The 26,179-nt window shown below is 41.6% G+C and overlaps 1 protein-coding gene across 5 annotated transcripts in view; it reads right to left on the bottom strand.

Annotated features, from left to right (window-relative positions):
* Positions 1–5,162: 5,162 nt before the first annotated feature.
* The window catches only part of cadm2b (cell adhesion molecule 2b), a 131,269-nt gene continuing 110,252 nt past the window's right edge, over positions 5,163–26,179 (bottom strand). For 3 of the 5 annotated variants that reach the window (XM_058079412.1, XM_058079415.1, XM_058079414.1), the window contains 7 exons: positions 16,747–16,899; positions 16,457–16,594; positions 11,645–11,803; positions 11,280–11,370; positions 9,362–9,540; positions 8,052–8,174; positions 5,164–7,976 (listed from right to left, as the gene is read on the bottom strand). In XM_058079412.1, the coding sequence (XP_057935395.1) occupies positions 7,858–7,976; positions 8,052–8,174; positions 9,362–9,540; positions 11,280–11,370; positions 11,645–11,803; positions 16,457–16,594; positions 16,747–16,899 (962 nt within the window). In that variant the 3' untranslated portion in view covers positions 5,164–7,857. Of the gene's footprint in view, positions 7,977–8,051; positions 8,175–9,361; positions 9,541–11,279; positions 11,371–11,644; positions 11,804–16,456; positions 16,595–16,746; positions 16,900–22,019; positions 22,352–26,179 lie in introns of those variants that run through there. The other 2 variants (XM_058079416.1, XM_058079413.1) reach the window with 2 other exon arrangements.

Genomic DNA, 26,179 nt, shown 5'->3' with positions numbered 1-26,179 from the left:
TAATCTGAAATTAAAAACCTTCTTGTGTGTTCTGTACCGTGCCTCTCCGTCTTTTTTTGTCCTTTGACTTCCTTAGCCGGAGAATTACACAAGCCAATTTACATGCTCGGATAGTGAAAACGAGCGCAATTACTTGTTATTTCCGCTTTAAAAAGGACCTCGCTGTTCTCCTACTGGAAGTGTTTCAACACTCTGAGAGCTTTTTCTCCACTTGTCACTTATCTACAGCAGCGCTGTCGGATACAAAAAGGGGAGTAAAAAAACGCTGTCGTCTTAGCGATTAGGAATAAAAAAAAAAAAAACACTTTTGAAGTAAGTAGCACATGCCGAGCGTTCAATCGCACAGACTTAATGTTCTCCACACTTGTGAAGCTAATATGTTAAAAGTAATAATGTTTCTTAAGATACCAATGCACCCCTGAAGGACTTTTCTGGGAGAGTGTGGGACCATGATAAGCGCTCATTGTGAGCATCACCACTGATACGGATGCTTGCCACCAGGCACGGAGAGGCATCGCTTTCCTCGTAGGAGGCCTTGGCGGAGGTCATGCTGTAATTGTTACATAGCCCAGGGTGCGCTTCTCTCATTTTCAAGGGGAACTCTACGTTTCGGTGCAACATTTTACATGACACACATCCCTGGATATCCAATTACGAAACGATAATAGCTTCTTAGCACCATTTCCCGCCCGCCATTATTCACCGCGGTGTCAATTTGGAGCTTAACGGAGCAGTGAGCTTTTAATAAAGCCGAGGATTGTGATAGCCAGAGTGCTGTTTGTTTGTGCTGAGGCGGGGATGAGGCGTCGTGGCGCGGAGCCGGCAGATGGTTGGCCGGAGAGAGTGTTGATAACGGTCTCACATGAGTCTGCTGGGAAGCAACATTACGCTCAAGGTCAACGGCAGCACAAGAATGGAGCATCCTAATGACTGCAGCCTCACGGTTATTTAACACCATCATTTGGACCGGCTGTTGCATCTAATGTGAGCACCATTTGCCTCAAATACCGTTCACCTCGCCACTTTTCAGGGTTGAATACGGCTTATTAGTTCAAAAAATATGCACATTTAAACAATATTTCATGGCTGTTTTTGCCTAATGAAGCATTTTTAAGCAGAAAAATGAAGTCAAATTCAAATATAAGGCATTCAGAAGACGCATTCAATGAAAGAAATGTTGCCTTTACAAAAATTCATTCATTTTCTACCGCTTACCCTCACGAGGGTCGCGGGGGTGCTGGAGTCTATCCCAGCTGTCTTGGGGCGAGAGGCGGGGTACACCCTGGACTGGTGGCCAGCCAATCACAGGGCACATATAGACAAACAACCATTCACACTCACATTCATACCTATGGACAATTTGGAGTCATTAATTAACCTAGCATGTTTTTGGAATGTGGGAGGAAGCCGGAGTCCCTAGGGCGGAATCGAACTTGGGTCTGCATGCTAACCGCTCAAGCCCAGTGCAGCCATCCTTACAAAAATAATAATACATATATATATGTATATGTACAGTGGGTACAGTACACAAGATGTTGCTTCTTTTATCTACGCATTGCAGCCCTCATTGGTCTTTTAGCACGTAGCGCCACAACGTGGTCCTTTAATGACCTCGTTCCCCTGGCGGGATCGATAAAGCACAATCATTTCGCTTCCAATTAAAGCCTGGCAAACCTGAGCTCCATGTTGAATTACAAAGTGCTTCTCCTCCACTTTTGTTGCTCTGTTGGGGGGTGGTAGTGGGGGGGTGGGGGGGGTTTCGACATTAGAGAAGTGGTGCTGACATCTGCATGACGCCTCTTCCAGCCAAGCCGACCAATAACTGAAACAAGCCCATGTCAACATCCTAGACTTTTCTTTTCTTGAATTCATGAAAGATAACATACTATAAACGAATTGGGGAGATGGGTGGGTGGGGGGCAAATACAGGGCAACATGTGGGCAAAAAGAAGGGTAAAATGTGGAAGTTTCCCGGGAGTAACCGGAGAGCTAGTGGGGAGGATAGACTTCTGTCCATAAGGAAGACTTCCTCTCTGAAGGAGGACATCAACTCCCTGGAGAACCTGACCTGGTATCCATGGTCCACACAGGTGGACCATGTTAGTATGGCAACATGATAACATGGTAATACGATAGCACAGAACCATAGTATGGTCATGTGATGGCACTATAGCATGATAGGATAGTATGGAGAACATGATAGCATGGTAGCATGATGGCATAGTAGCATGTTGGCATGACAGTATTGTAGCGTGTTGGCACAGTAGCCTGATAGCACAGTTGCATGATAGCAGGGTAGCAAGATAGCGTGGTGGCACAGAAGCATAATAGCATGTTAGCATGAAAGTATAGTATACTAGTATGTTAGCATGATAGCATGTGAACATGTTAGCATGATTACACAGTAGCATAACAGTATTTTTGCAAGATAGCACAATAGCATGTCGGCATGATAGCACGGTAGCGTGATAGCACAGTGGTATGAAAGCATAGTAGCACTGTAGTATAGCAGCATGGTAGCATAATAGCATGAAAGTACAATAGTATGGTAGAATGGTAGCGTAGTAGCACAGTGGCATGGTCACATAGTAGCATAACAGCATGATAGCATGTAAACGTGTTAGCATGATTACACAGTAGCATAATAGTATTTTAGCAAGATAGCACAATAGCATGTCGGCATGATAGCACAGTAATGTGATAGCAGCATGGTAGCATAATAGCATGAAAGCATAATAGTATGGTAGAATGGTAGCGTAGTCGCACAGTAGCATGGTAATCAAGCATGTGTAATCATGCTAACATGTTTACATGTTAGCATGATTACACAGTAGCATAATAGTATTTTAGCAAGATAGCACAATAGCACGTTGACATGATAGCATGGTAGCGTGATAGCATGTCAACATGATAGCACAGTAGCATGGTCGCATAGCAGCATAAGAGCATGCTAACATGTTAGTATGATTACACAGTAGCATAATAGTATTTTAGCAAGATAGCACAATAACATGTCAGCATGATAGCACGGTAGCGTGATAGCACAGTCGTATAGTAGCATAGTAGCACTGTAGTATAGCAGCATGGTAGCATAATAGCATGAAAGCACAATAGTATGGTAGAATGGTAGCGTAGTAGCACAGTAGCATGGTAGCATAGTAGCATAACAGCATGTTAGCATGATTACACAGTAGCATAACAGTATTTTAGCAAGATAGCACAATAGCACATCGACATGATAGCACGGTAGCATGATAGCATGTCAGCATGGTAGCACGGTAGCATGGTCGCATAGCAGCATAACAGCATGCTAACATGTTAGCATGATTACACAGTAGCATAGTAGTATTTTAGCAAGATAGCACAATAACATGTTGGCATGATAGCACGGTAGCGTGATAACATGTCAGCATGGTAGCACAGTAGCATGGCAGCATAGTCGCATAGCAGCATGTTAGCATAATAGCATGAAAGCACAATAATATGGTAGAATGGTAGCGTAGTAGCACAGTAGCATGGTAGCATAGTAGCATAACAGCATGTTAGCATGATTACACAGTAGCATAACAGTATTTTAGCAAGATAGCACAATAGCACATCGACATGATAGCACGGTAGCATGATAGCATGTCAGCATGGTAGCACGGTAGCATGGTCGCATAGCAGCATAACAGCATGCTAACATGTTAGCATGATTACACAGTAGCATAGTAGTATTTTAGCAAGATAGCACAATGACATGTTGGCATGATAGCACGGTAGCGTGATAACATGTCAGCATGGTAGCACAGTAGCATGGCAGCATAGTCGCATAGCAGCATGGTAGCATAATAGCATGAAAGCACAATAGTATGGTAGAATGGTAGCGTAGTAGCACAGTAGCATACCGAGCATAGTAGCATAACAGCATGTTAGCATGATTACACAGTAGCATAACAGTATTTTAGCAAGATAGCACAATAGCACATCAACATGATAGCATGATAGCATGTCAGCATGGTAGCACGGTAGCATGGTCGCATAGCAGCATAACAGCATGCTAACATGTTAGCATGATTACACAGTAGCATAGTAGTATTTTAGCAAGATAGCACAATAACATGTTGGCATGATAGCACGGTAGCGTGATAACATGTCAGCATGGTAGCACAGTAGCATGGCAGCATAGTCGCATAGCAGCATGTTAGCATAATAGCATGAAAGCACAATAGTATGGTAGAATGGTAGCGTAGTAGCACAGTAGCATACCGAGCATAGTAGCATAACAGCATGTTAGCATGATTACACAGTAGCATAACAGTATTTTAGCAAGATAGCACAATAGCACATCGACATGATAGCACGGTAGCATGATAGCATGTCAGCATGGTAGCATGGTCGCATAGCAGCATAACAGCATGCTAACATGTTAGCATGATTACACAGTAGCATAGTAGTATTTTAGCAAGATAGCACAATAACATGTTGGCATGATAGCACGGTAGCGTGATAACATGTCAGCATGGTAGCACAGTAGCATGGCAGCATAGTCGCATAGCAGCATGTTAGCATAATAGCATGAAAGCACAATAATATGGTAGAATGGTAGCGTAGTAGCACAGTAGCATGGTAGCATAGTAGCATAACAGCATGTTAGCATGATTACACAGTAGCATAACAGTATTTTAGCAAGATAGCACAATAGCACATCGACATGATAGCATGATAGCATGTCAGCATGGTAGCACGGTAGCATGGTCGCATAGCAGCATAACAGCATGCTAACATGTTAGCATGATTACACAGTAGCATAGTAGTATTTTAGCAAGATAGCACAATAGCACATCGACATGATAGCACGGTAGCATGATAGCACGGTACCATGGCCACATAGCAGCATAACAGCATGCTAACATGTTAGCATGATTACACAGTAGCATAGTAGTATTTTAGCAAGATAGCACAATGACATGTTGGCATGATAGCACGGTAGCGTGATAACATGTCAGCATGGTAGCACAGTAGCATGGCAGCATAGTCGCATAGCAGCATGTTAGCATGACAACACGTTAGCATGGTACAAGATAGCACAGTAGAATGAGAACCCAGTAGCACAATGATGAAGCGGCAGCTCAGACTGGAAAGCACTTTGGGACGTTTTTTTTAACATGTTGGCCTTTAAACAAACATCAGTGCGTTGACCTCTGACCTTACCAAAAGCAACAGGGTTCTTGCTCGTGATGCGGTGGCCAGGTGACATGGATGACCTTTGTGACTGACAGCAGGGTTCTTCTTCTTTCCTCCGTAAAAGTCACATTCACAAGGAAAATAGAAGAAGAACAGACAATAACAAGTTGACACTTTCAATTCTTATTTTAATCTTCTGGTTCTTTTCCGCGTGTCTCTACACTGCGTCTTTACAGTGGCATAGTTGAAAAATCAATATTTCATATTAAGCCAGGAAGAAAAGAATGACACGCACACCCATTTTCACACACACACACACGCACACACACACCCCTCATAAAAAGCGAATTACTTACAGCAATTTCAAAATGTTTTTGTAATTTTCTTGTTTTTCTACAAAATGAGTTCTTGATGGCGTGAAAAGAAGCGTTGGTGCGTCATGTGACTTTTATACAGCGACGGCGGGTTTGATTCACCAACGTTTGCAGCAAACTCAAAGGCCATAACGGTGATCCTTGTGTCCATTTTGATGATCAATACAAGAGAAATAAGAACCTAAGACCACTACTGTACTAGTAAGGACAGCTAGAATACTCTGGATTATATACGACGTGGCAATTATGGTCATAAATACATAAATAAATACACCCTCCCCACCCCCCAACATTCCAATCCCAGCTTGAAGGAGTCTTTGGAGCCACACGGAAAAAAAAACAAAACATTACAATCACATGACAAATTTGGGAAATGACAACATCAGCGTCAGTATTAAGAGGAAAAATGGCCACAATTTTATATTAACAAGTGAGCAAGTCATCCCATATTTTCAAATACTGTAATAATGTTTTTGTACATCATATGTTGATGTTACAGCGGTATCCATTTTGGCTCTCCTGAGGTAACATTCAGACTTTTTCCCTCGTCTTATTACCGTCATTCTTGTAATACTACAATATCATTCTCATACATTTACATTAACTTCCTGTAATATTTCAACCTCATTGTCATAATATTCCATTCATTCTTGTAATGATATGAGCCATCATTTATTAAATAACAACTGTATTGTTATAAAATGATCCTAATACCTACTTGTTGATTTATTTTTGGCACATTATTCCACTAAATCTTGTAATAATATTAGTAATTATAGTAATATTCTCACATGGAAGCATGACTTTGTTGTCATAAAATGGCATTATCATGTGTTATATCATGAAATATATGATATTACGCGATAATGTCTTGGAATTCCAACTTTATTTTTATATTGTCACAATATATATATTGTCAAAGACTTTATTCTTTTCTTATGAAGTCATTCTTGTAAGATGACGTCATTCACGACGTGACGCTCATGCTCAGTTACGTCCAAATTACCACATTCTTACATTTTCCTCATAAATTCGGATCCATATATTTTAATACTAAAATTACAATGCAATTTCTTGCAGTTTGAGGAGAACTTTGTTCTTGGAAAATTATTATTTTTCAAATATATTTTGATATTCTACTTTTTATTGTAATATTAAGTCTTTTTTAAAAGTAATTCTTATCAATATTATGAATTTCTCGTAATATATCAACTTTATGCTCGTAAAAGTACCTCTTTATTTCTATTGTCATCAAGTTATGGCATTGGTATATTTTTCCTTCTTTCTTTCCTTTTTAAAATAAAATTATGGATTATTTTTTTGTAATATGACTTCATTCTATTAAAATTCCAACAGAATTAATTTTTTGAATTATTTATTTATTATTTTATTATTATTATTATTATTTTTTGTATTCAAAAGGATTTAAATATTCACATTTTGACTTATTTCAATGTTCTTTCCAGTATGGCCGTGCTACTCCTTTGTAGAAAAAAGCAAAAAAAAACAAAAAACGGCGAATGATATGAAAATGAAATTAGAAGTATTGATTTTTCTTGACTAAAATGTCCAATATTTACACGATATTTACATGGCCAAACTACTTAAACTTAAAAAAAAAAACAACAAGTTTGATGGAACACTTTAAATATTGTGTATCATCGCTGCCCAACATTTTTCTCAATTTTTTGTATTTCCGGACAAAAAGCCGTACGGGCAACACGTGCTTTTCATTGGACCAAATCTCCAATGTCGAAAACGCCGCAGGGATCCGAGACTTAACGATATTCGTCACCAATATTCACGCCAGCAAAGTATAGAACAGCGATATTCACATATTGAGCAGTGTTTTTTTTTTTCCATGAAACTACCAGGCGACGCCGCTCTTCTTCCATCTGGACTCAAATCCTGACACGAGAACCAGGTCTCGGCGTTCCGCTTCCTGCGTCCAGCTCTCGCAATTTGTGCTTTTAACTCGGTAGCGTCTTCTTCTGCAAAAAAGTCGGAGTGGGAAAAGGAATGGCGGCGAGACATAGCCGCTTCAATCAACAAACAACCGGAAGATTGTGCTTCTTTTTTCTTTTTTTTTTTTTTTTTTTTTGTCGGGTGGACTTTGGGATCTCGCTATGCAGTGTTGAGGCGGGGTACACATCCCAAAAAAAAAGCCTCCATCCAAGAGTCCTGCCCGGTAACACAACTCCCAAGATGTGGCCTGTGAATGGCGATGAAATCAAGCAGGAAGTGGGCGATCATGTGGTCACATTGAGGCAGCTTCAAATTGCATGTCTGTAGTCCAAAACCCCCCCCCAAAAAAAACCTAAATGAAATATTCCTTCTTCTCCTCCGCATGCACGTGGTTGCCTTCCGCGTTGATGATGGCGGTGTCGGCGTCGGGGGCGTCCTCCGCCCCTTTGGCCTCATGCGTGAGATACGTCCCTGCGCACACAACATAAAACACGCGGCCGTCAGGAAGATGCAATCGTGACGCGCTTCGTTCGGCCGCTCTCTCACCTTTATGTCTAGCGAGGTAGCGCCCCAGGACGATGATCAAACACAGCGTGATGAAGACCACCACCGCTACAACGCCGCCGATTAGCGCGTGGTCGGGGCCGTGCTGTCCGATGGCATTCGGATCTGACAGCAGACAAAAGACAGAGACGTCTGACGTCGGAATGGGATCTTTTTCTCCAGAAAGACATGCAAACTCCCCACAGAGATGCCCGAGGTTGGAATCGAACTCAGGTCTCCTAGCTGTGTGGCCTACGTGCTAACCAGTCATCCGCCCTGCAGCCCTCATATGTCTTATTTTCTGTTATTATGTCTACTATATTGGCTAACTGGAGTGTAACCGTGACTATAGGGGTGTTATTTCATGTCTAGAGGACTCTAGTCATGTTAAAAGCCATATTTAGAAGGCGGTAAACAGGTTTTTAGTGTGTAATATGTCTTATTTTCTCTTATTATGTCTACTATATTGGCTAATTGGAGTGTAACCGTGACTATAGGGGTGTTACTTCATGTCTAGATGGCTCTAATAATATTAACAAACATATTTAGAAGGTGGTAAACACATTTTCTGTGTCTAATATTTCTTGTTTTGTCTAATTATGTCTACTATGTTGAGTAATAGGAGCACAACAGTGACTATAGGGGTGTTATTTCATGTCTAGAGGACTCTAGTCATGTTAAAAGCCATATTTAGAAGGCGGTAAACAGGTTTTTAGTGTGTAATATGTCTTATTTTCTCTTATTATGTCTACTATATTGTCTAATAGGAGCGTAACAGTGATTATAGGGGTGTTACTTCATGTCTAGATGGCTCTAATAATTTAAAAAAACATTTAGAAGGTGGTAAACACATTTTCTGTGTCTAATATTTCTTATTTTGTCTAATTATGTCTACTATATTGAGTAATAGGAGCGCAACAGTGACTATAGGGGTGTTATTTCATGTCTACAGGACTCTAGTCTTGTTAAAAGCCATATTTAGAAGGCGGGAAACAGGTTTTTACTGTGTAATATGTCTTATTTTCTCTTATTATGTCGACTATATTGCGCAATAGGAGTGTAACAGTGACTATAGGGGTGTTACTTCATGTCTAGACATTACCTTGTACTTTATAAAATAATAATATAATAATGAAATAATAATTATGGCAGCAAAATATTCTAAATGATAATGATCATGATTATTATGCCAGGCATTGGTTAAGCTGTGAGAGGATGATGCAACTTTATTGTTGATGTAAATATTGACATTATTGATTGCATTTTGAATGCTTTTCTCTGCGGCACGCGTCTGAAAGAAGAAGAAGGCTCACCGTAAACGAAGAGTACATATTCAGCGCTGCTGGTCCCCAGGTGGTTGCTGGCCTCGCAGCGGTACGTGCCGTTGTCCGTTTTGTTCAGCGTGGTGATGGTGAGCTCTCTCCCCTCCACAATCATGCGCTCCATGTCGGGCAGCTCGCCTCCGTCTTTGGACCACAGCACCGGTTCTGGTCTGGGGAGGTCAACACAAGACAGGTTCTAATGGAGATCCATAACAGAGATTATAAAGTGGATGTGATACAGCCCCTGTTTAGCGTGGGTAATTGGTTACAGAATTTCGACAAGGTAGGATTCCTTTTCAAAAATTGAATATTTTAGTAGTTAGGGCATAGAAAATCTGTTTAGGCTTTCTAAATACATATTTTAATGTTATTAGAGCCCTCTGGACATGAAATAGCACCCCTACTCCTTCACACTCCTATTACCCAAAGAAAAAATAAGACATTTTAGGCAAAGAAAATCTGTTTACGACTTTCTAGATATGGTTATGGACATTCTTAGAGCCCTCTAGACATCACATAACACCCCTACAGTCACTTTTACACTCTTATTACTCAATATGATAGACATAATAAGAGAAAATAATACATATTAGACATAGAAAACTTGTTATGACCTTGTAAATAAGTTTATTTGAAACATTATTAAAGCCCTCTTGACTTCTCTGTTACGACCCTCTACATACATTTTTTAAAAATTATTAAAAATAACACCCCTATGGTCACCTTTACACTCCTATTACCCAATATAGTAGACATAAAAAGAAAAAATAAGACATTTTAGGCAAAGAAAATCTGTTTATGACTTTGTAGATATGGTTATGGACATTCTTAGAGCCCTCTAGACATCACATAACACCCCTACAGTCACTTTTACACTCTTATTACTCAATATGATAGACATAATAAGATAAAATAATACATATTAGACATAGAAAACTTGTTATGACCTTGTAAATAAGTTTTTTTAATCATTATTAAAGCCCTCTTGACTTCTCTGTTACAACCTTCTAAATACATTTTTTTAAAATGATTAAAAATAACACCCCTATGGTCACCTTTACACTCCTATTACCCAATATAGTAGACATAAAAAGAAAAAATAAGACATTTTAGGCAAAGAAAATCTGTTTATGACTTTGTAGATATGGTTATGGACATTCTTAGAGCCCTCTAGACATCACATAACACCCCTACAGTCACTTTTACACTCTTATTACTCAATATGATAGACATAATAAGATAAAATAATACATATTAGACATAGAAAACTTGTTATGACCTTGTAAATAAGTTTTTTTAAACATTATTAAAGCCCTCTTGACTTCTCTGTTACAACCTTCTAAATACATTTTTAAAAAATTATTAAAAATAACACCCCTATGGTCACCTTTACACTCCTATTACCCAATATAGTAGACATAAAAAGAAAAAATAAGACATTTTAGGCAAAGAAAATCTGTTTACGACTTTGTAGATATGGTTATGGACATTCTTAGAGCCCTCTAGACATCACATAACACCCCTACAGTCACTTTTACACTCTTATTACTCAATATGATAGACATAATAAGATAAAATAATACATATTAGACATAGAAAACTTGTTATGACCTTGTAAATAAGTTTTTTTAATCATTATTAAAGCCCTCTTGACTTCTCTGTTACAACCTTCTAAATAAAATTTTAAAAAATGATTAAAAATAACACCCCTATGGTCACCTTTACACTCCTATTACCCAATATAGTAGACATAATAAGAGAAAAACGTGTCTAAAACATAATATACCAAAAGCCAAAGCATTTTTGGCACCCTGGTATTGGGTACCAATCCCAGCAGTCGGACATGAAAGGGGCGGAGTTGGAGAGTGCAGCAGAAAAGGTGTAGCGCTACTTGGTTGCGTCAACTCACATGGGGTTTCCTCTGGAGAAGCACTCCAGTTTGAAGTACTGTCCCTCCTGTGGGATGCTCATAGCGTGTCTGATCTCCACATGAGGAGCGTCTGCAGAGAGGAGGAACAGGACGTGGTGACAAAAACTACAAAAAAAGAAAAGAAATAAAAGCAGTAGTTGGCTCTCCAGGGATTGGCAGCTCGCTTCCCCGCCTGCCGTTGCTGCTAATCCCTTACCTGCATGCTAATCCTGCGCTAATCCCGAGGGAAATGCAAAGCTAAAGCTGCACACATACGTGTAATCTCACGTCTAGTGTTTCCTTCTCATTGCTGATCTTCGGCATAATCCATCTTTGCACAAAATGTGTGCATGTGTGAGACTCACATTGGACCTGCAGGACTTCGGTGGTCATGTAAGGGCTGGACAGGGACACGTGTTCCACCATGCAAGTGTAGGCCACGCCATCATCTCCTCTGTCCACCTGGAAGTACAAGCTGCTCCTCACCAGGAAGGACTTCCCCGTGGACATCACCTCCATGGAGCCTGGCGAGGACGGCATTGCCAAGTGAATACACCCACAATTCATGTCGTTTTTTTTTTTGTTTTTTTACACATTTCATATAATATATAATAACTTATAAATAATAACTATAAACTATAATAACTTTTGTCTCCAATGAATATATTGATATTATACTGCGAACAAAAATTACAACTTTAACAATGATTAGAAATGTATTCAACAGCAAAACATGACATCACTAATAATGCAAACATGTTATTCATCATACTTATTTCATATTACAGTCTCTTGTTTTTATTCTCATAATATTATTTTTTTTTCATTTGTTTCTCACAACATTTTATCTCCTTTTTTTTTTTACATAAAAACACTTTATTCTTAAAATATTCATAAAAAAAATTAATGACATTTTCGCAAAATAATTCACCAATATAAAATATAATTTCATTTCATTTTATATTATTGTACTAGTAGAATTTCATTATCATATTTATAAGATTAAATAACTTTTTTGACTTAATTAAAAACGAATGTAAAGTAATTTCACCTCAAAAAAAAAAAAAGGTTTGGGAACCACTGTCTTAGTACAGTATATCACTAATATCAAACAAACTACTCATTTAATGTCATTTTAGTTGCAGTAGTATAATGATCATATTTAACATTTAAAAAAATTAAAAAATATTAATTCTTATATTAAATACTTTCACAATTAAATTAAGTTAAAACAGCAGTAGTATAATTAGCATATTTTACATTTAAAAAAAGTTTTAAAATATTAATTTCACTCACTTTCAGCACTTAAAATATAGTTAAAGTTAAAAGGGCAGTAGTATAATTATATTTTTAATAAAAACTTTCATTAAAAATTTACATTTTATCCACACTCGTTTCTCATATAAATATTTTTTAACACGTAAAAACTAAGGATGTTTGACAATACTGATAATTATTGTCGCAATATCATATAAAAATATGATATCGTTCGACATCGGTATCGGATTTTGTCCCTATCATGAAAACCGATGCTGTACACAACACATATTGTATGTGTTTATTCCACCACAGGAGATATGTCATGTTACACATATCGGTATTGGCTGATGTCGGTATCGGAAATTTGGAATTGGACAATATCGGGATATCAGTTTTCAGCAAAAAAGCCAATATCGAACATCCAAATTACAACAGTTTCATTCATTTTGTACCGCTTATCCTCACAAGAATATCCCAGCTGTCTTCGTGCGAGAGGCGGGGTACACCCTGGACTGGTGGCCAGCCAATCACAGGGCACATATAGACAAACAACCATTCACACTCACATTCATACCTATGGACAATTTGGAGTCGCCAATTAACCTAGCATGTTTTTGGAATGTGGGAGGAAACCGGAGTACCCGGAGAAAACACATGTACGGGGAGAACATGCAAACTCCACACAGAGATGCCCGAGGGTGGACTCGAACTCGGGTCTTTTCGCTGTGAGGCCTGCGCGCTAACCACTTGACCACCATGCAGCCGACAACAATTTCATTTCCAGATATTTTATGGGAAAGAAAGAAGTAACCTTTACCAAAATACATCACCAATACCAAACAAACAGTACTTAGTCATTGAATTGAATGTTTATTTATAATAGTAGTAAGATAGCATTATTATGTTGAATAAAATGAATAGAAGGTGACGTATACCAGTAAGTTGTTACCTTTGATAGCTAATCTCAGCTTGGTACGTTGAGCACGTATATGTCGGGAATTGTTGGAAAAAACAAATGATTGGAGTGTAAAATAAATGTAAGACATGATAGAGGACGAGCATGAGTGACAGCTCACGCTGGCGTCAAGGAAGACGCAACATGCTGCTGCCAGCTCTCGTCCTCTGGAAAGTAAGGCTTGAAAAGCACAAACTCTCCAAAAAAAAAAAAAAAAGAGAGACACACGCTTGGCGTTGATTGACATTCCTTCTCAGTGACACTTTGACATGGAAATCACATTTTTAAGTCTGGGCCTCAGACGCTGCATTGTTCTCCGTGTGACAGATTGATCACCGCCGCCGTGTTCGCCCAACCGGTTGGCACAACAATTCACTCAATATTAGCACACCGGCGTAAGGCGGGGTACACCCTAGACTCGTCGCCAGCCAATCACATGGCACATATAGACAAACAACCATTCACACTCACATTCATACCTATGGACAATTTGGAGTCGTTAAAACAGTTTTTCATGTTAGCTGCTACAATAATAATACGGCTGTTGCTTGGTTGATGTACAAGTCACTTATGTAAATGGAACACTGTTGCCGTTATTTAGAGTTTTTTTGTGAGGGCTTTAGTGTTAAAATAGTATTTCGCATGACGGCCATTGTTAGCTAGCTCATATTAAATAGTTTTCTCACGCTAGAATGCACTGAAATAGGGATTTGCAATGATGGGCTAAATTCCAAAAAAAGTACAGTTCCCCTTTTAGGAGACTATGACAGAAAATAATTGAGAAGCACTGCCTTAAATGATGATTTTAATTCCATAATATTACACATTTTTTTTTATTCATAATTACAATTTATTGAAAAAAAGATAACTATATATTGTGTGATAGTCTAATCGAAAAATTCTCTCATCTTGCTGAAATTGACAGACCCTCAGGCAAAAAAATTCAGAATTTGACCCGATTTTTTTTTGTTGAATTCTTACTACATAATTTTAATATTTATGTTATCAATGTTACTAACCATTTTTGTCCTCAATAAATGATTACAATTTGTTTAAAAATATATAGAACTGTTTTTATTGCAATATTCTGACAAAACTTCCCGCTGCATCATGAAATACTGATGGCTAGAACATTTTCAATTTCACCTACATTTTCACGTTTAATTCTTATAAAATTCAAATTTTATGATATAAATATTAAATTTTTTTCCTCATAAAATTTAAATTTCTCCCTTATGAAATAATTCAATTTTATTCCCACAATGCAACTTATGTAATATGACGATAATCCAACATGTTCTGTTTAATTATTCAAGTATTTCATTTATTATTTATTGGAATGGAATTCAGTTAGATTTTGTCAGTATTGCACATTGTTGCTAAGGCGTCCACCGCTGCAAACTACAAGCACAACACTAAACATATAATCCTTGTCCAAACAGAGCGTTCTTATTTTGTTCAAGGTAATATTTGTCATTGCTCCATGCCGGCGTGCCTAATGTTGCATTCTGTGGTCTGAAAATCAAAAGTTTGCGGCTAACTTTTGACAAATTGCTCCACAAAAAAGGCTCATCGTCTCGGCTGAGATGGACAGACCCCCCCCCCCCCCCACACACACCCAACCCTTCCTCGCTGGCCCTTCAGGAATCGAACGTGTGCTCCATCTCAACCAGAAGGCTTCACATCCCGGCCGCGCCGCCATCAATCACATGGTCGGCCCAACAGACGGAGGCGGCAACAGAAGGCAAATCTTCAATAAAGAGCAACACTGCGTCTCGGCGGGCGACTGGAATGACTTTAAAGAGATGCGCGCATCAAAAGCGACGATAGAAAACATTTATTTCTTTAAGATGTTTGCCTTTGTTGGTTTGTTTTTTCCTCACAAACAGCAAAAAATAAGAGTGAGGAAAGCTATAAAACACAATATGGAGGCAGCTGCTGAGTGTGGGGAAAGTGTAATCAACCATCCATCTTACGAAGGCGGCAGGACAACATCACCCACAAAAAGTGGCGTGAGACCCGATCCTGCAACCAGGAAACCGGATCCCCTCAACACCCTGGCAATGAACAGAATTGGTGACAAAGAGAAACCCTGGCCCACTGGAAAGGACTCCCAAGCAACCGAATCAACTGGTACCCGATACTCCACACTTCCAGGGTACCCTACCCTACTATTTGGAACACACCCTCTGGTCTCCCTTCTTAATAAGCGGAACCACCGCTCTGGTCTGCCCAATCAGAGGCACCGCTACCGATGCCTCGTGTGCTTGCTTCATGTGGAGCAGCAGGCTAGTTTTTATGTGTTGTTATTCGTTCTTTTGTCCTAGTTTGTCCTGGTGTGACCGGCTGTCCTGTTTTTGTTTTGCTTAGGGACTTTGTTGTGGGTTTTTTTAGGGTAGCAGTGAGGTGGTAGGACGACAACCCTGTACAGGGTTGACCTGTTCACCTCACCGTCCTTGTGTTTCTTTGGGCATGGGAGGGGGTTTGTTTTCAATTTCCTTAGTTTAGCTTTCAATAAAACTCTGGTGACTTACTTTTTCCCACCTCCTGTGTCCTCTTTAAATATATTATGTTCCACCGGGTCGTAAGAAAGTTGAATCAAAAACGACAGCTGAGAATCATGAAACGCTCAGAGAACCAGCACAGAACCAGTCACAGTCTTTGCCTGGTCTCCCCTAGGACCTGTTCGTCTTGGGTGGCACTGCCAGGGGCATGGGGGGTAGGCAAGCCCCTGAAAACCTAGGATCATTGGGACACACCAACTCCTCCACCGCTCTAAGGTGGTAGCTCACGGAGGACCTACCGAGACAGATGTTTTGGTGCAGACCAGGCTTGGGATGATGGTCTTCTGACTTGACCAAACGAACCACACTAGCATAGCATACACCTCTTAATGAACGAATGAACGAGTGAATGAGTGAATGAGTGAGAGGCGTTGGTGTTCCTTTAAAGCTCAGCTTACCTTGGACCTCCTGGTCATTCCGGAACCACCGGATGTTGGCAGCCGGCTTGCTGCCCGTCGTGGTGCAAGTCAGAGTGATGACCTCGCCTTCCAAAGCAGGACTTGTGAAACCCGTAATCTCTGGCCGCTCCGGTACTCCTGATTGGATCATATAAATAATACAGTTTTACATTAGTGATGTAATGCACCAATTGAGGGTCCTTTGTGGTCCATAATAATGCCTGCTGGTTGTAGGGGTCACTTGAGTTGGTGGTCGTTACAACAGGACGGGAGTGAAAGTGAACGCTGACCTAAGACGGTGAGGAAGGCCTTGGTGGTCTTGACGGGCATGGTGAAGAGCGAGCACGTATACTGTCCTTCGTCCGCCAGGCTGACATCGCTGATCCTGATGGTGAGCTCCTGCCAGGACGCTCGCACCAGCTCGATCCGGTTGTCTCGCAGAGCTGCACGGACAAGGGCCACATGGCGCAGGGCGCTCGGTGAAACACGAGAATGAACAAAACATGAGCAGAAATATCTCACAGAGTCTGAGATTACAAGATTTCAACTTTTATTGATTTTTCACTCGCATGAACACTTTGAGTCACCTCGCTGACGACTGCGCTGATAACACACCGCCACTTAAAGTATACGCTTACACCAACAGGGCTCGACAATAACGATGTACCGATGGCCCGGGGCAAGTTAAAACAAAATTGGGGCAAGTAAATCCAATCATTAATATTCCCGTCGGGCAAGTACACTTTAGCATGCCGTACTGCCAAGAGTTTTTTTTAAAGCGGTTCTTGTTGGGTGTTGGTAAAACACGGACTGCGTAATTCCGATGGTAATTTGCAAACCAATCCTTGCAAATCTTGAAATGGACCAATCAGAATCGTTTATTTAGACCGCGTCCGTAATCCACAATCCGTGTTTTACCCACACCCGTTCTTGTTCGCGATCAACCAATCAGCGATGGTTTTACTAGGAAAACATCTATCATGGCGTCCCTGCCAACATGGTCTAATTCTTCAACAACTTGTGAAGGAAAACAGCAAAAAGTGATGAAGCAGTGCCTCCTAAACAAGTATTTTATTAGCGGCAGCAAATCAAATGATGGCACAGGTGAGTGAATCACATTGCTGTGACAATTTGAAGTGGTCACAATGAAACACCACCCATTAGATCCAATACCAAGTGCTGATTTTGCACAAGCTACAAAACCTAGCGCTTCCATTTCTCTGTGTATTTTTCTCACCTTTGCTTCACAAATTATTGTTTGACCATTGAGCATTTTTTTTCTGGATTAAAAACACTTTACTAGTACACAAATGTGTCTATTCAATAATGTTTCATTGAGGTGCACAACTTATAAATATCACTGCTTACTACGACTACCATGTGTAAGGTAGCATGGCTTGCCATGTTAACATACATCTACACAAATTTTCAGACATTCCTCCAAATACAATGCATCAGTACTATTATCTGATGAATTATCAGCATATATTGATATATGATATCATTATGGCAGTCTTTTCATTTTACATATAATAATAATAATAATACATTTTATTTAAAAGCGCCTTTCAGGACACCCAAGGTCGCTGTACAGAAGATAAGAACACCAATATAAAATACAAGATAAAAGACAACAAACAATAAATAAAAGCATACAAGAAATCGGGATAGGGGGGACCATGTGAAACTGTTAGAGGGAATAGGCAAGTTTGAACAGATGGGTTTTGAGTTGAGATTTGAAAATGGGAAGGGTGGCAGAGTTACGGAGGTCAGGTGGCAATGAGTTCCAGAGTTGGGGAGCAGAGCGGCTGAAAGCTCTGCTCCCCATAGTGCTAAGGCGTGCAGAGGGAACAGTGAGATGGATGGAGGAGGAAGATCTGAGGGAACGGGATGGCTTAAGAGTGTGGATGAGGTCAGAGAGGTAAGGGGGGGCAAGGTTATGGATGGACTTGAAGGTGTACAGGAGGATTTTGTAGGTGATTCTTTGTGTCACGGGGAGCCAGTGGAGTTGCTGCAGGATGGGGGTGATGTGGTGGAATGAGGGGGTCCTGGTGATGATCCGGGCAGCAGAGTTCTGAACCAGTTGAAGTTTATGGAGGGATTTGTGAGGGAGGCCGAAGAGGAGAGCGTTAGAATAGTCAATGCGGGAAGTGACAAGGCTATGGACGAGGATGGCGGTGGTGTGGGGGGTGAGGGAGGGGCGTAGACGATTGGGGCAAGTTCGGGCAAGTAGTTCTCACCTTAAGGATTCCCCATGGGCAAGTCATTTTGGTTTTTAACGTAGAGCCCTGAGTAGTTTAATAGAACTAAGGTGATGCCAATGGCAAGGCGGTACATGAACCACCAACAAGCATACGAGATGAACCATGAATATGCACAATGCTGAGGACCAGCAGGAGGGGTTCTCAGGGGGAACTATGGATTTTTCCACAGGACACGTGTGGACGTGAGTGATATACGAGTGCAAGAAGCCACCAGCTCTCCACACTGACATGTTCACAGGTTGAATAAAGCCAAGTTAAGTGTAATCTATTACTCACGCAAAAGGGAGCGTGTGTGTGTGTGTGTGTGTGTGTGTGTGTGTGTGTGTGAATCCCGCTATTAGCGTCGCTGCCGCCCGCGGGCCGAGACACACGGGCCTAAGCCGGGGGCAGATCCGTCACAATCAGAGCCAAATGTCAACGTCTGACAAAGATTGTTTTAGCCGGCGCTTGAGGAAATCAATGTGATGAAAAGGTTCATTTCCCCGAAAGCCCGCGTTGCTCGCTCGCTCTTCATTGTGCGCCGCAGCAGGAGGAGGAGGCATAAATCTGCACGCTGACCTTGTACACGCGCAGGCCTCGCAGCCTGGCAGCTTAATGCGCACTACATCTCCACACACGGACGCCTCGCCAAGGCTGTCTCCAATCAGTAAAACAGACAGCGCCGTTCCCGGCGGCCCACCTGCTGCCCACTGATGCTAAGTCATGTTTGCACTGCACGCCGTGACAGCAAACACATGGGACTCCTCCTGAGAGGGTGTATGGCTTCTCTTGGACGAGAACGTGCCGTGACCCTCGCTCCTGTTTCCGAGGGTCAGACTGCCGTGGTGCTATGTTGTACTCCGCATGCTTCTTAGTCATACCTCATCTTCTGAGTGACAATTTGTCAAAACATGCACCCCCACTGTGTTGCTTATGCTATTATTTTCCTGACAAATACCACATACAGTTAGTTGGATTGACTTCAGAAGTTTCTCACACAGCACTACAAAACCCCAAAGGTAACATTAAGACGTTTTGTTGAATTGCGACCAAATTTGGTACACTCCTCTAGGGCACTGAGAATATGAGAAATGTTGCTTGAAAAACATGGCCGCCATTAACATCTTTGCAGCGACATGGGACATGGTGGGACTTAGCAGTTAATTGCCCATAAGCCGTAGATAAAATCTTCATTCATTCATTCATTTTCTACCGCGGGGGTGCTATCCCAGCTGTCTTCGGGCAAGAGGCGGGGTACACCCTGGACTGGTGGCCAGCCAATCACAGGGCACATATAGACAAACAACCATTCACACTCACATTCATACCTATGGACAATTTGGAGTCGCCAATTAACCTAGCATGTTTTTGGAATGTGGGAGGAAACCGGAGTCCCCGAGGGGTGGAATTGAACTCGGGTGTTCTAGCTGTGAGGCCTGCGCGCTAACCATTCGGTCCGCCGTACAGCCTATATGCTTTATTTTCTACTGCTTATCCTCACGAGGGTCGCGGGGGTGCTGGAGCCTATCCCAGCTGTCTTCGGGCAAGAGGCAGGGTACACCCTGGACTGGTGGCCAGCCAATCACAGGGCACATATAGACAAACAACCATTCACACTCACATTCATACCTATGGACAATTTGGAGTCGCCAATTAACCTAGCATGTTTTTGGAATGTGGGAGGAAACCGGAGTCCCCGGAGAAAACCCACGCATGCACAGGGAAGAAGAACAAGAAACATGATTACACTACAACGGCAGGGGCGTCCCACCCTCCGCCTGGGCCCTCCATTTGTTCTAATTAAAGTCCTGCCACTGTGACTATGGAAGTGCTCCAAGCGGTGGTGGTGGTGGGGGGGGTGGGGGGGGGGGGATTATTTCCTGCCACACACGCGGCCACAATTAAGACAAGGAGAGTCTTGTTGCGAAGGACGCCATTAGAGGTGGGCCGTGCTCCCCTGCAGGCCCCCCCCCCACCCACTGGGCAGATGCTACTAAAATTGTACTCATCACCTGAAGAATGATCAAATTCTCCCAACATTGAGTCATGAAAAACAACATTGAGCATATGTTTGTCCACTTTACTTCAATTTTTACTACAATTTGGCCACTCCAAATTGTCCATAGGTATGAATGTGAGTGTGAATGGTTGTTTGTCTATATGTGCCCTGTGATTGGCTGGCCACCAGTCCAGGGTGTACCCCGCCTCTCGCCCGACGACAGCTGGGATAGGCTCCAGCACCCCTGCGACCCTCATGAGGATAAGCGGTAGAAAATGAATGAATGAATAATAAAGCATATAGGCTGCACGGCAGTCGAATGGTTAGAGCGCAGGCCTCACAGCTAGGACACTCAAGTTCAATTCCATCCCTCGGGGACTCCGGTTTCCTCCCACATTCCAAAAACATGCTAGGTTAATTGGTGACTCTAAATTGTCCATAGGTATGAATGTGAGTGTGAATGTTTGTTTGTCTATATGTGCCCTGTGATTGGCTGGCGACCAGTCCAGGGTGTACCCCGCCTCATGCCCGAAGACAGCTGGGATAGGCTCCAGCACCCCCGCGACCCTTGTGAGGAAAAGCGGTAGAAAATGAATGAATGAATATTTGGAGAAATAAAGGAAAATAAATATGTAAAAGAATAACACACAAAGCGGGTTGCACGGTAGACGAGTGGTTAGCGTGCAGCTAGGAGACTTGAGTTCAATTCCACCCTCGGCCATCTCTGTGTGGAGTTTGCATGTTCTCCCCGTGCATGCGTGGGTTTTCTCCGGGTACTCCGGTTTCCTCCCACATTCCAAAAACATGCTAGGTTAATTGGCCACTCCAAATTGTCCATAGGTATGAATGTGAGTGTGAATGGTTGTTTGTCTATATGTGCCCTGTGATTGGCTGGCCACCAGTCCAGGGTATACCTCGTCTCTCTCCCGAAGACAGCTGGGATAGGCTCCAGCACCCCCGCGACCCTCGTGAGGATAAGCGGTAGAAAATGGATGAATTTCCTTTGCTAAAAGACCAGAAAAAAACTCTTGTTTTGTGTACTGTTGGCAAGTTTGAGGAAGACGATGCATGATATGCTGCTACACTGCATTTAATTCTAAGAAAAATGGCGGGGATGAGGCTGGGTTTCACAATGCCATATCACAAGTTGGAGTCCATGTTTCTCACCGTGAACCGTGGCTCCTCAGTGCAAGCTACTTAGACAATGGCCGTGTGTTGATTCGTTTTCAGTAGCTCGTAATTCGATACTGGTATACAACCTGTACTGTGACTATAATTCATAATTGTATAAGTATAATTAATTTATGAATGATACCCTCACCAGGACATCTACAGCTGTGCACGTCTTCCTGTTGCGACGCATAAAAGATGAGGACTGTGGTTTCAGACAAATCTACGCGTCCCCACTCGAGGTGCCCGTCAAGGTTGCAGGTCTCTCTGAGGCTCCTTGAAGTTTGCCCGAGCCGCTAACCCACACACAGAAGTATGTCTCACAGTTTCTACGCTCTCGTGGGTGATGCATGAAGCCATTGAGCTGTCATCCTGCCACCACTTCCTTCCCAGCGGCCCTCATCCCTTCTCTTTGGACGCGGAAGGAAGTGACAGGGACGAGCAGACAAATTGTGGCTGCAAAGCTAAAAGCAAAAGATGGTAGGGAAGTCCAGCCTCTCTGATGCTCCAAATATAGAACACGGCCCGCTCAGCTTTCATCTGCAGAGGTGATGTCATTTATTCCAAGCACGACGACGACTTGCTTTCATGGAAGGACAATGCTAAGTGTGTGTTTAGCACATCCTTACTAATAACAAAAGCATCACTAAGGAGTTAAGTATCTGCAGAAGACACGCTTCTTCTTTTTGTTAAAGTCCTCTTTCATCATGTCTGAGAGTCTTCAGGGCCTTTCACTCTAATAAGTCGGAGCGGAATAAAATTCTAAACAAATTATCCAAAGACCAAAGATTTTGTCTCCTTTTCTTGCCAGCAGCCATCAAAGCCGCTTAACATTATTAATACTCCATTTAATATTTATTGGTATAAAAAAAGAATAAAATATCCTTAAATAAAGGTCAAATGCAATAAATGCTAATAAAAGACATTTAAAAAAATTCAAACCAACAAAATAAATATACATAAAAAAAAGGACAATTTGTCAATGTTAAAAATGATCATTTAAAAGATCGGCAAAAATAATTAGCACTGATAATAAAATAATTAAATAAAATGTAATCAATAAGTACAGAAATACAAGCATCTGTTCTTGCTCCAATATTTCTTAAAACAATATAATAAATACATTAAAAAATACAAATAATAATAATAATGTTGCTTTCCTATATCCCCATTTTCTTCTTCTTTCTTCATTTAAAGGGGACCTATTATTCTTTTCCCACTTTTCTGACCTATAAATGTAGTTAGAATGTTGTATTCTCATGATAAACATGATAAATAATGCCGTAGTTTCAGATAATGAGGTTTGTGCATTTGGAAGTGAGCCCTGAAGGAAGTTTGGGATGGTTCTGAACGCTCAGTTTCAAAAGGCGTGGTAAAACTGCCACTTTGTGATGTCACAGAGCGGCAGCACTCTGCTCCTCGGTTTACATTGCTAGCAATGGCTCATAAGGGAAAGCTACAGTTTACAATTCCCACAGACGCCACCATCGGGCACAAGTGGTTGGAGTTCCTGATTCCCTACCAGCAAAAGAAATGAATTTTAATCTGTCAATGGCATTTCACACTGGACTGTTTTGTGAACATGGGCCAGTATCCAGCTAGACTAGCCCACAAACTTTTGCTGAAGCCCGACGCCTTTCCAACGTTACTTGGTCGTGTGGAAGAGCCAGAAGTGCAAGCAATAAGTAACAGTTTATCAGTGTCCTAACTGTTTTTATTTTGTGTAAGTCATGGAGCAAAAGGGCTTGTCTGTGTAGCATTATAGCGTGTGCATACAAGGAGTGGGGTTGCTAATAGCCTTTTCCCGCCACAATTAGTGGCTCTACCCGAGTTTTTAAATGCTGGTAGTCCCGCAAAACATATTAGATGTTATCGATGCTGTGGAAAACCTAAAACTAAGATGCTGAACTTAGACATCTTGAAGTAACCTCTTTTTTTGAGAAACTAGGGACTGACCAGTCTCTACTTCTGGATCGGATTGAGAATACAACATGGCTGTATGTTAAAAGCGGACATTTAAAAAAGATAAATGGCCATTTATTATCAACTTCTATACCATTTATTAACTCCTATAAAGTTGGGTTCGCAGCTAGCGGCATCGGAAGTCCTTCTAAGCACAGCGGAGTTGACATGCCTGGAGGCGGGCCGTGGGTGGATTACATTAAAACAGACTGTTTTCACAGGAAGCACAAAATCCAAAGAAATACAGCTGAATAGGTGCAGATTCTGGAAGAACTAGAAAGCTTTGTGTGCTGGTTATTGTGTGTAGCTGCTCTGTAGGAGTCCACAACTCAATTCATTCATTCATTCTCATTCATTTTCTACCGCTTCGCCTCACGAGGGTCGCGGGGGTGCTGGAGCCTATCCCAGCTGTCTTCGGGCGAGAGGCGGGGTACACCCTGGACTGGTGGCCAGCCAATCCCAGGGCACATATAGACAAACAACCATTCACACTCACATTCATACCTATGGACAATTTGGAGTGGCCAATTAACCTAGCATGTTTTTGGAATGTGGGAGGAAACCGGAGTACCCGGAGAAAACCCACGCATGCACGGGGAGAACATGCAAACTCCACACAGAGATGGGTGGAATTGAACCCAGGTTTCCTAACTGTGAGGTCTGTGCGCTAACCACAAGATCACCGTGCAGCCCCAACTCAATACAAAGGGACAAAAAAAGAGTATAATGGTTGAATTTTGTATATGCTTTATTTAAGCAGGTAAACATCATTGTGATGAAATATCTATTTTCCAAGAGTGACCCCACGGCGAAGACGGCAACAATATCTATTTCTTTGATACATTTCATATCAAAGTGCAAACGCATCCACAGACACGTTATCTTGAACGCTCAGCTCCAGGCTTTCTTCTGTCTGTTTTATGTCTACTTTGAAAAGCATCGGCCCGTTGAAGACAAAGCAGCAGCGGCGTATCAAGCCTGTGAAAGCGTCTTTGGGTGAGAGACGCTACGCTAGCATTGGAGAGCGCGAGACGTGTGCGGGATGCAAACATACGCCCACGATAACCGCCCGACCCCCCCTTGGGGGAACAACCTCAGCCGGCAGAGAGGTGGACATTCCCTCTCATGAAAGTCACATTCTGTTTCACTTTCAGCACATCCATTTTTTTGTATAACTTCAGCCATGTTTGTTTTAATATTGTTGGAAGAAATACTCACTATACTAAAAACTAACCCTTTTTCCAAAACTATTTGATGTCTTGATGTATTATAATATTATGATGATATAATTGGAGTCAAAGGGACCAAATACTTCTCGAGTGTATAAGTATATATTATTTTGAATTTATATTAAAAATCATAATTGTACACTGTTTGTTGCATGCAAGGAGACAAATTTATACGACACGAACGGCTAGCTTCTAGAGAAAGCATATGACTAGTCATGCTAAATGGGAATTCATGCAGGAATCTCCTGAGAGGATGAAGGGAAGACTCACATGCCCAGACACACGAAGCTAATTGTCTCTCTGACTAGTACTTGTTTGTTGATAAGCACATAAGACCAAAGATTTTGTCTCCTTTTCTTGCCAGCAGCCATCAAAGCCGCTTAACATTATTAATATTCCAGTTAATATTTCTTGATATAAAAAAAGAATAAAATATCCTTAAATAAAGGTCAAATGCAATAAATGCAAATAAAAGACATTTAAAAAAATTCTAGAGATTCTAGAGAAAGCATATGACTAGTCATGCTAAATGGAAATTCATGTAGGAATCTTCTGAGAGGATGAAGGGAAGACTCACATGCCCAGACACACTAAGCTAATTGTCTCTCTGACAAGTACTCGTTTGTTGATAAACACTTTTTTGGGAGATGAGGCCTCTAGCCTTGAGCAGATCATCACAGCAAGTCAGAGTAACACGTATTGTATACAAACAAGCTGTACACTGACTACTCTAAAAGACTGCAGAATACACGCCTCCTCCCGCTCTGATTGAGTGAACTTAACGTAGAATGAATGTAACAAAGCACATGCGGCTTCCTAAATCCAATCACTTGTCAGCGAGAGAAAGTATTTATGTCTGCTCTCAGGTTCATCCGAGCGACGACATTACATTAGCGGCTAACACGCTGACAGATGAACACCTCCAGCCCTTCCAGGACGGCCGCGCACTCCCTCTCACCTCCGTTCCACTTTATCAGCGCCGCACGTTTAAATTGGATTTGGCTCGGCCGGCTTGTAATTCATCGTTGAGTTTGGCCGTGTTCCAGCGGCTTCCCTCCCAGAGCGACGTCCGTCGTGAGGGCGGATAAATGCTAATTAGACCCCCATCAGCCAACGCCCC

This window comes from Doryrhamphus excisus, chromosome 8 (genome assembly GCF_030265055.1).
Source record: "Doryrhamphus excisus isolate RoL2022-K1 chromosome 8, RoL_Dexc_1.0, whole genome shotgun sequence".
NCBI lineage: Eukaryota > Metazoa > Chordata > Actinopteri > Syngnathiformes > Syngnathidae > Doryrhamphus > Doryrhamphus excisus.
Note: the sequence above shows the minus strand (reverse complement) of the source record. Positions and strands in the feature narration are given on the sequence as shown.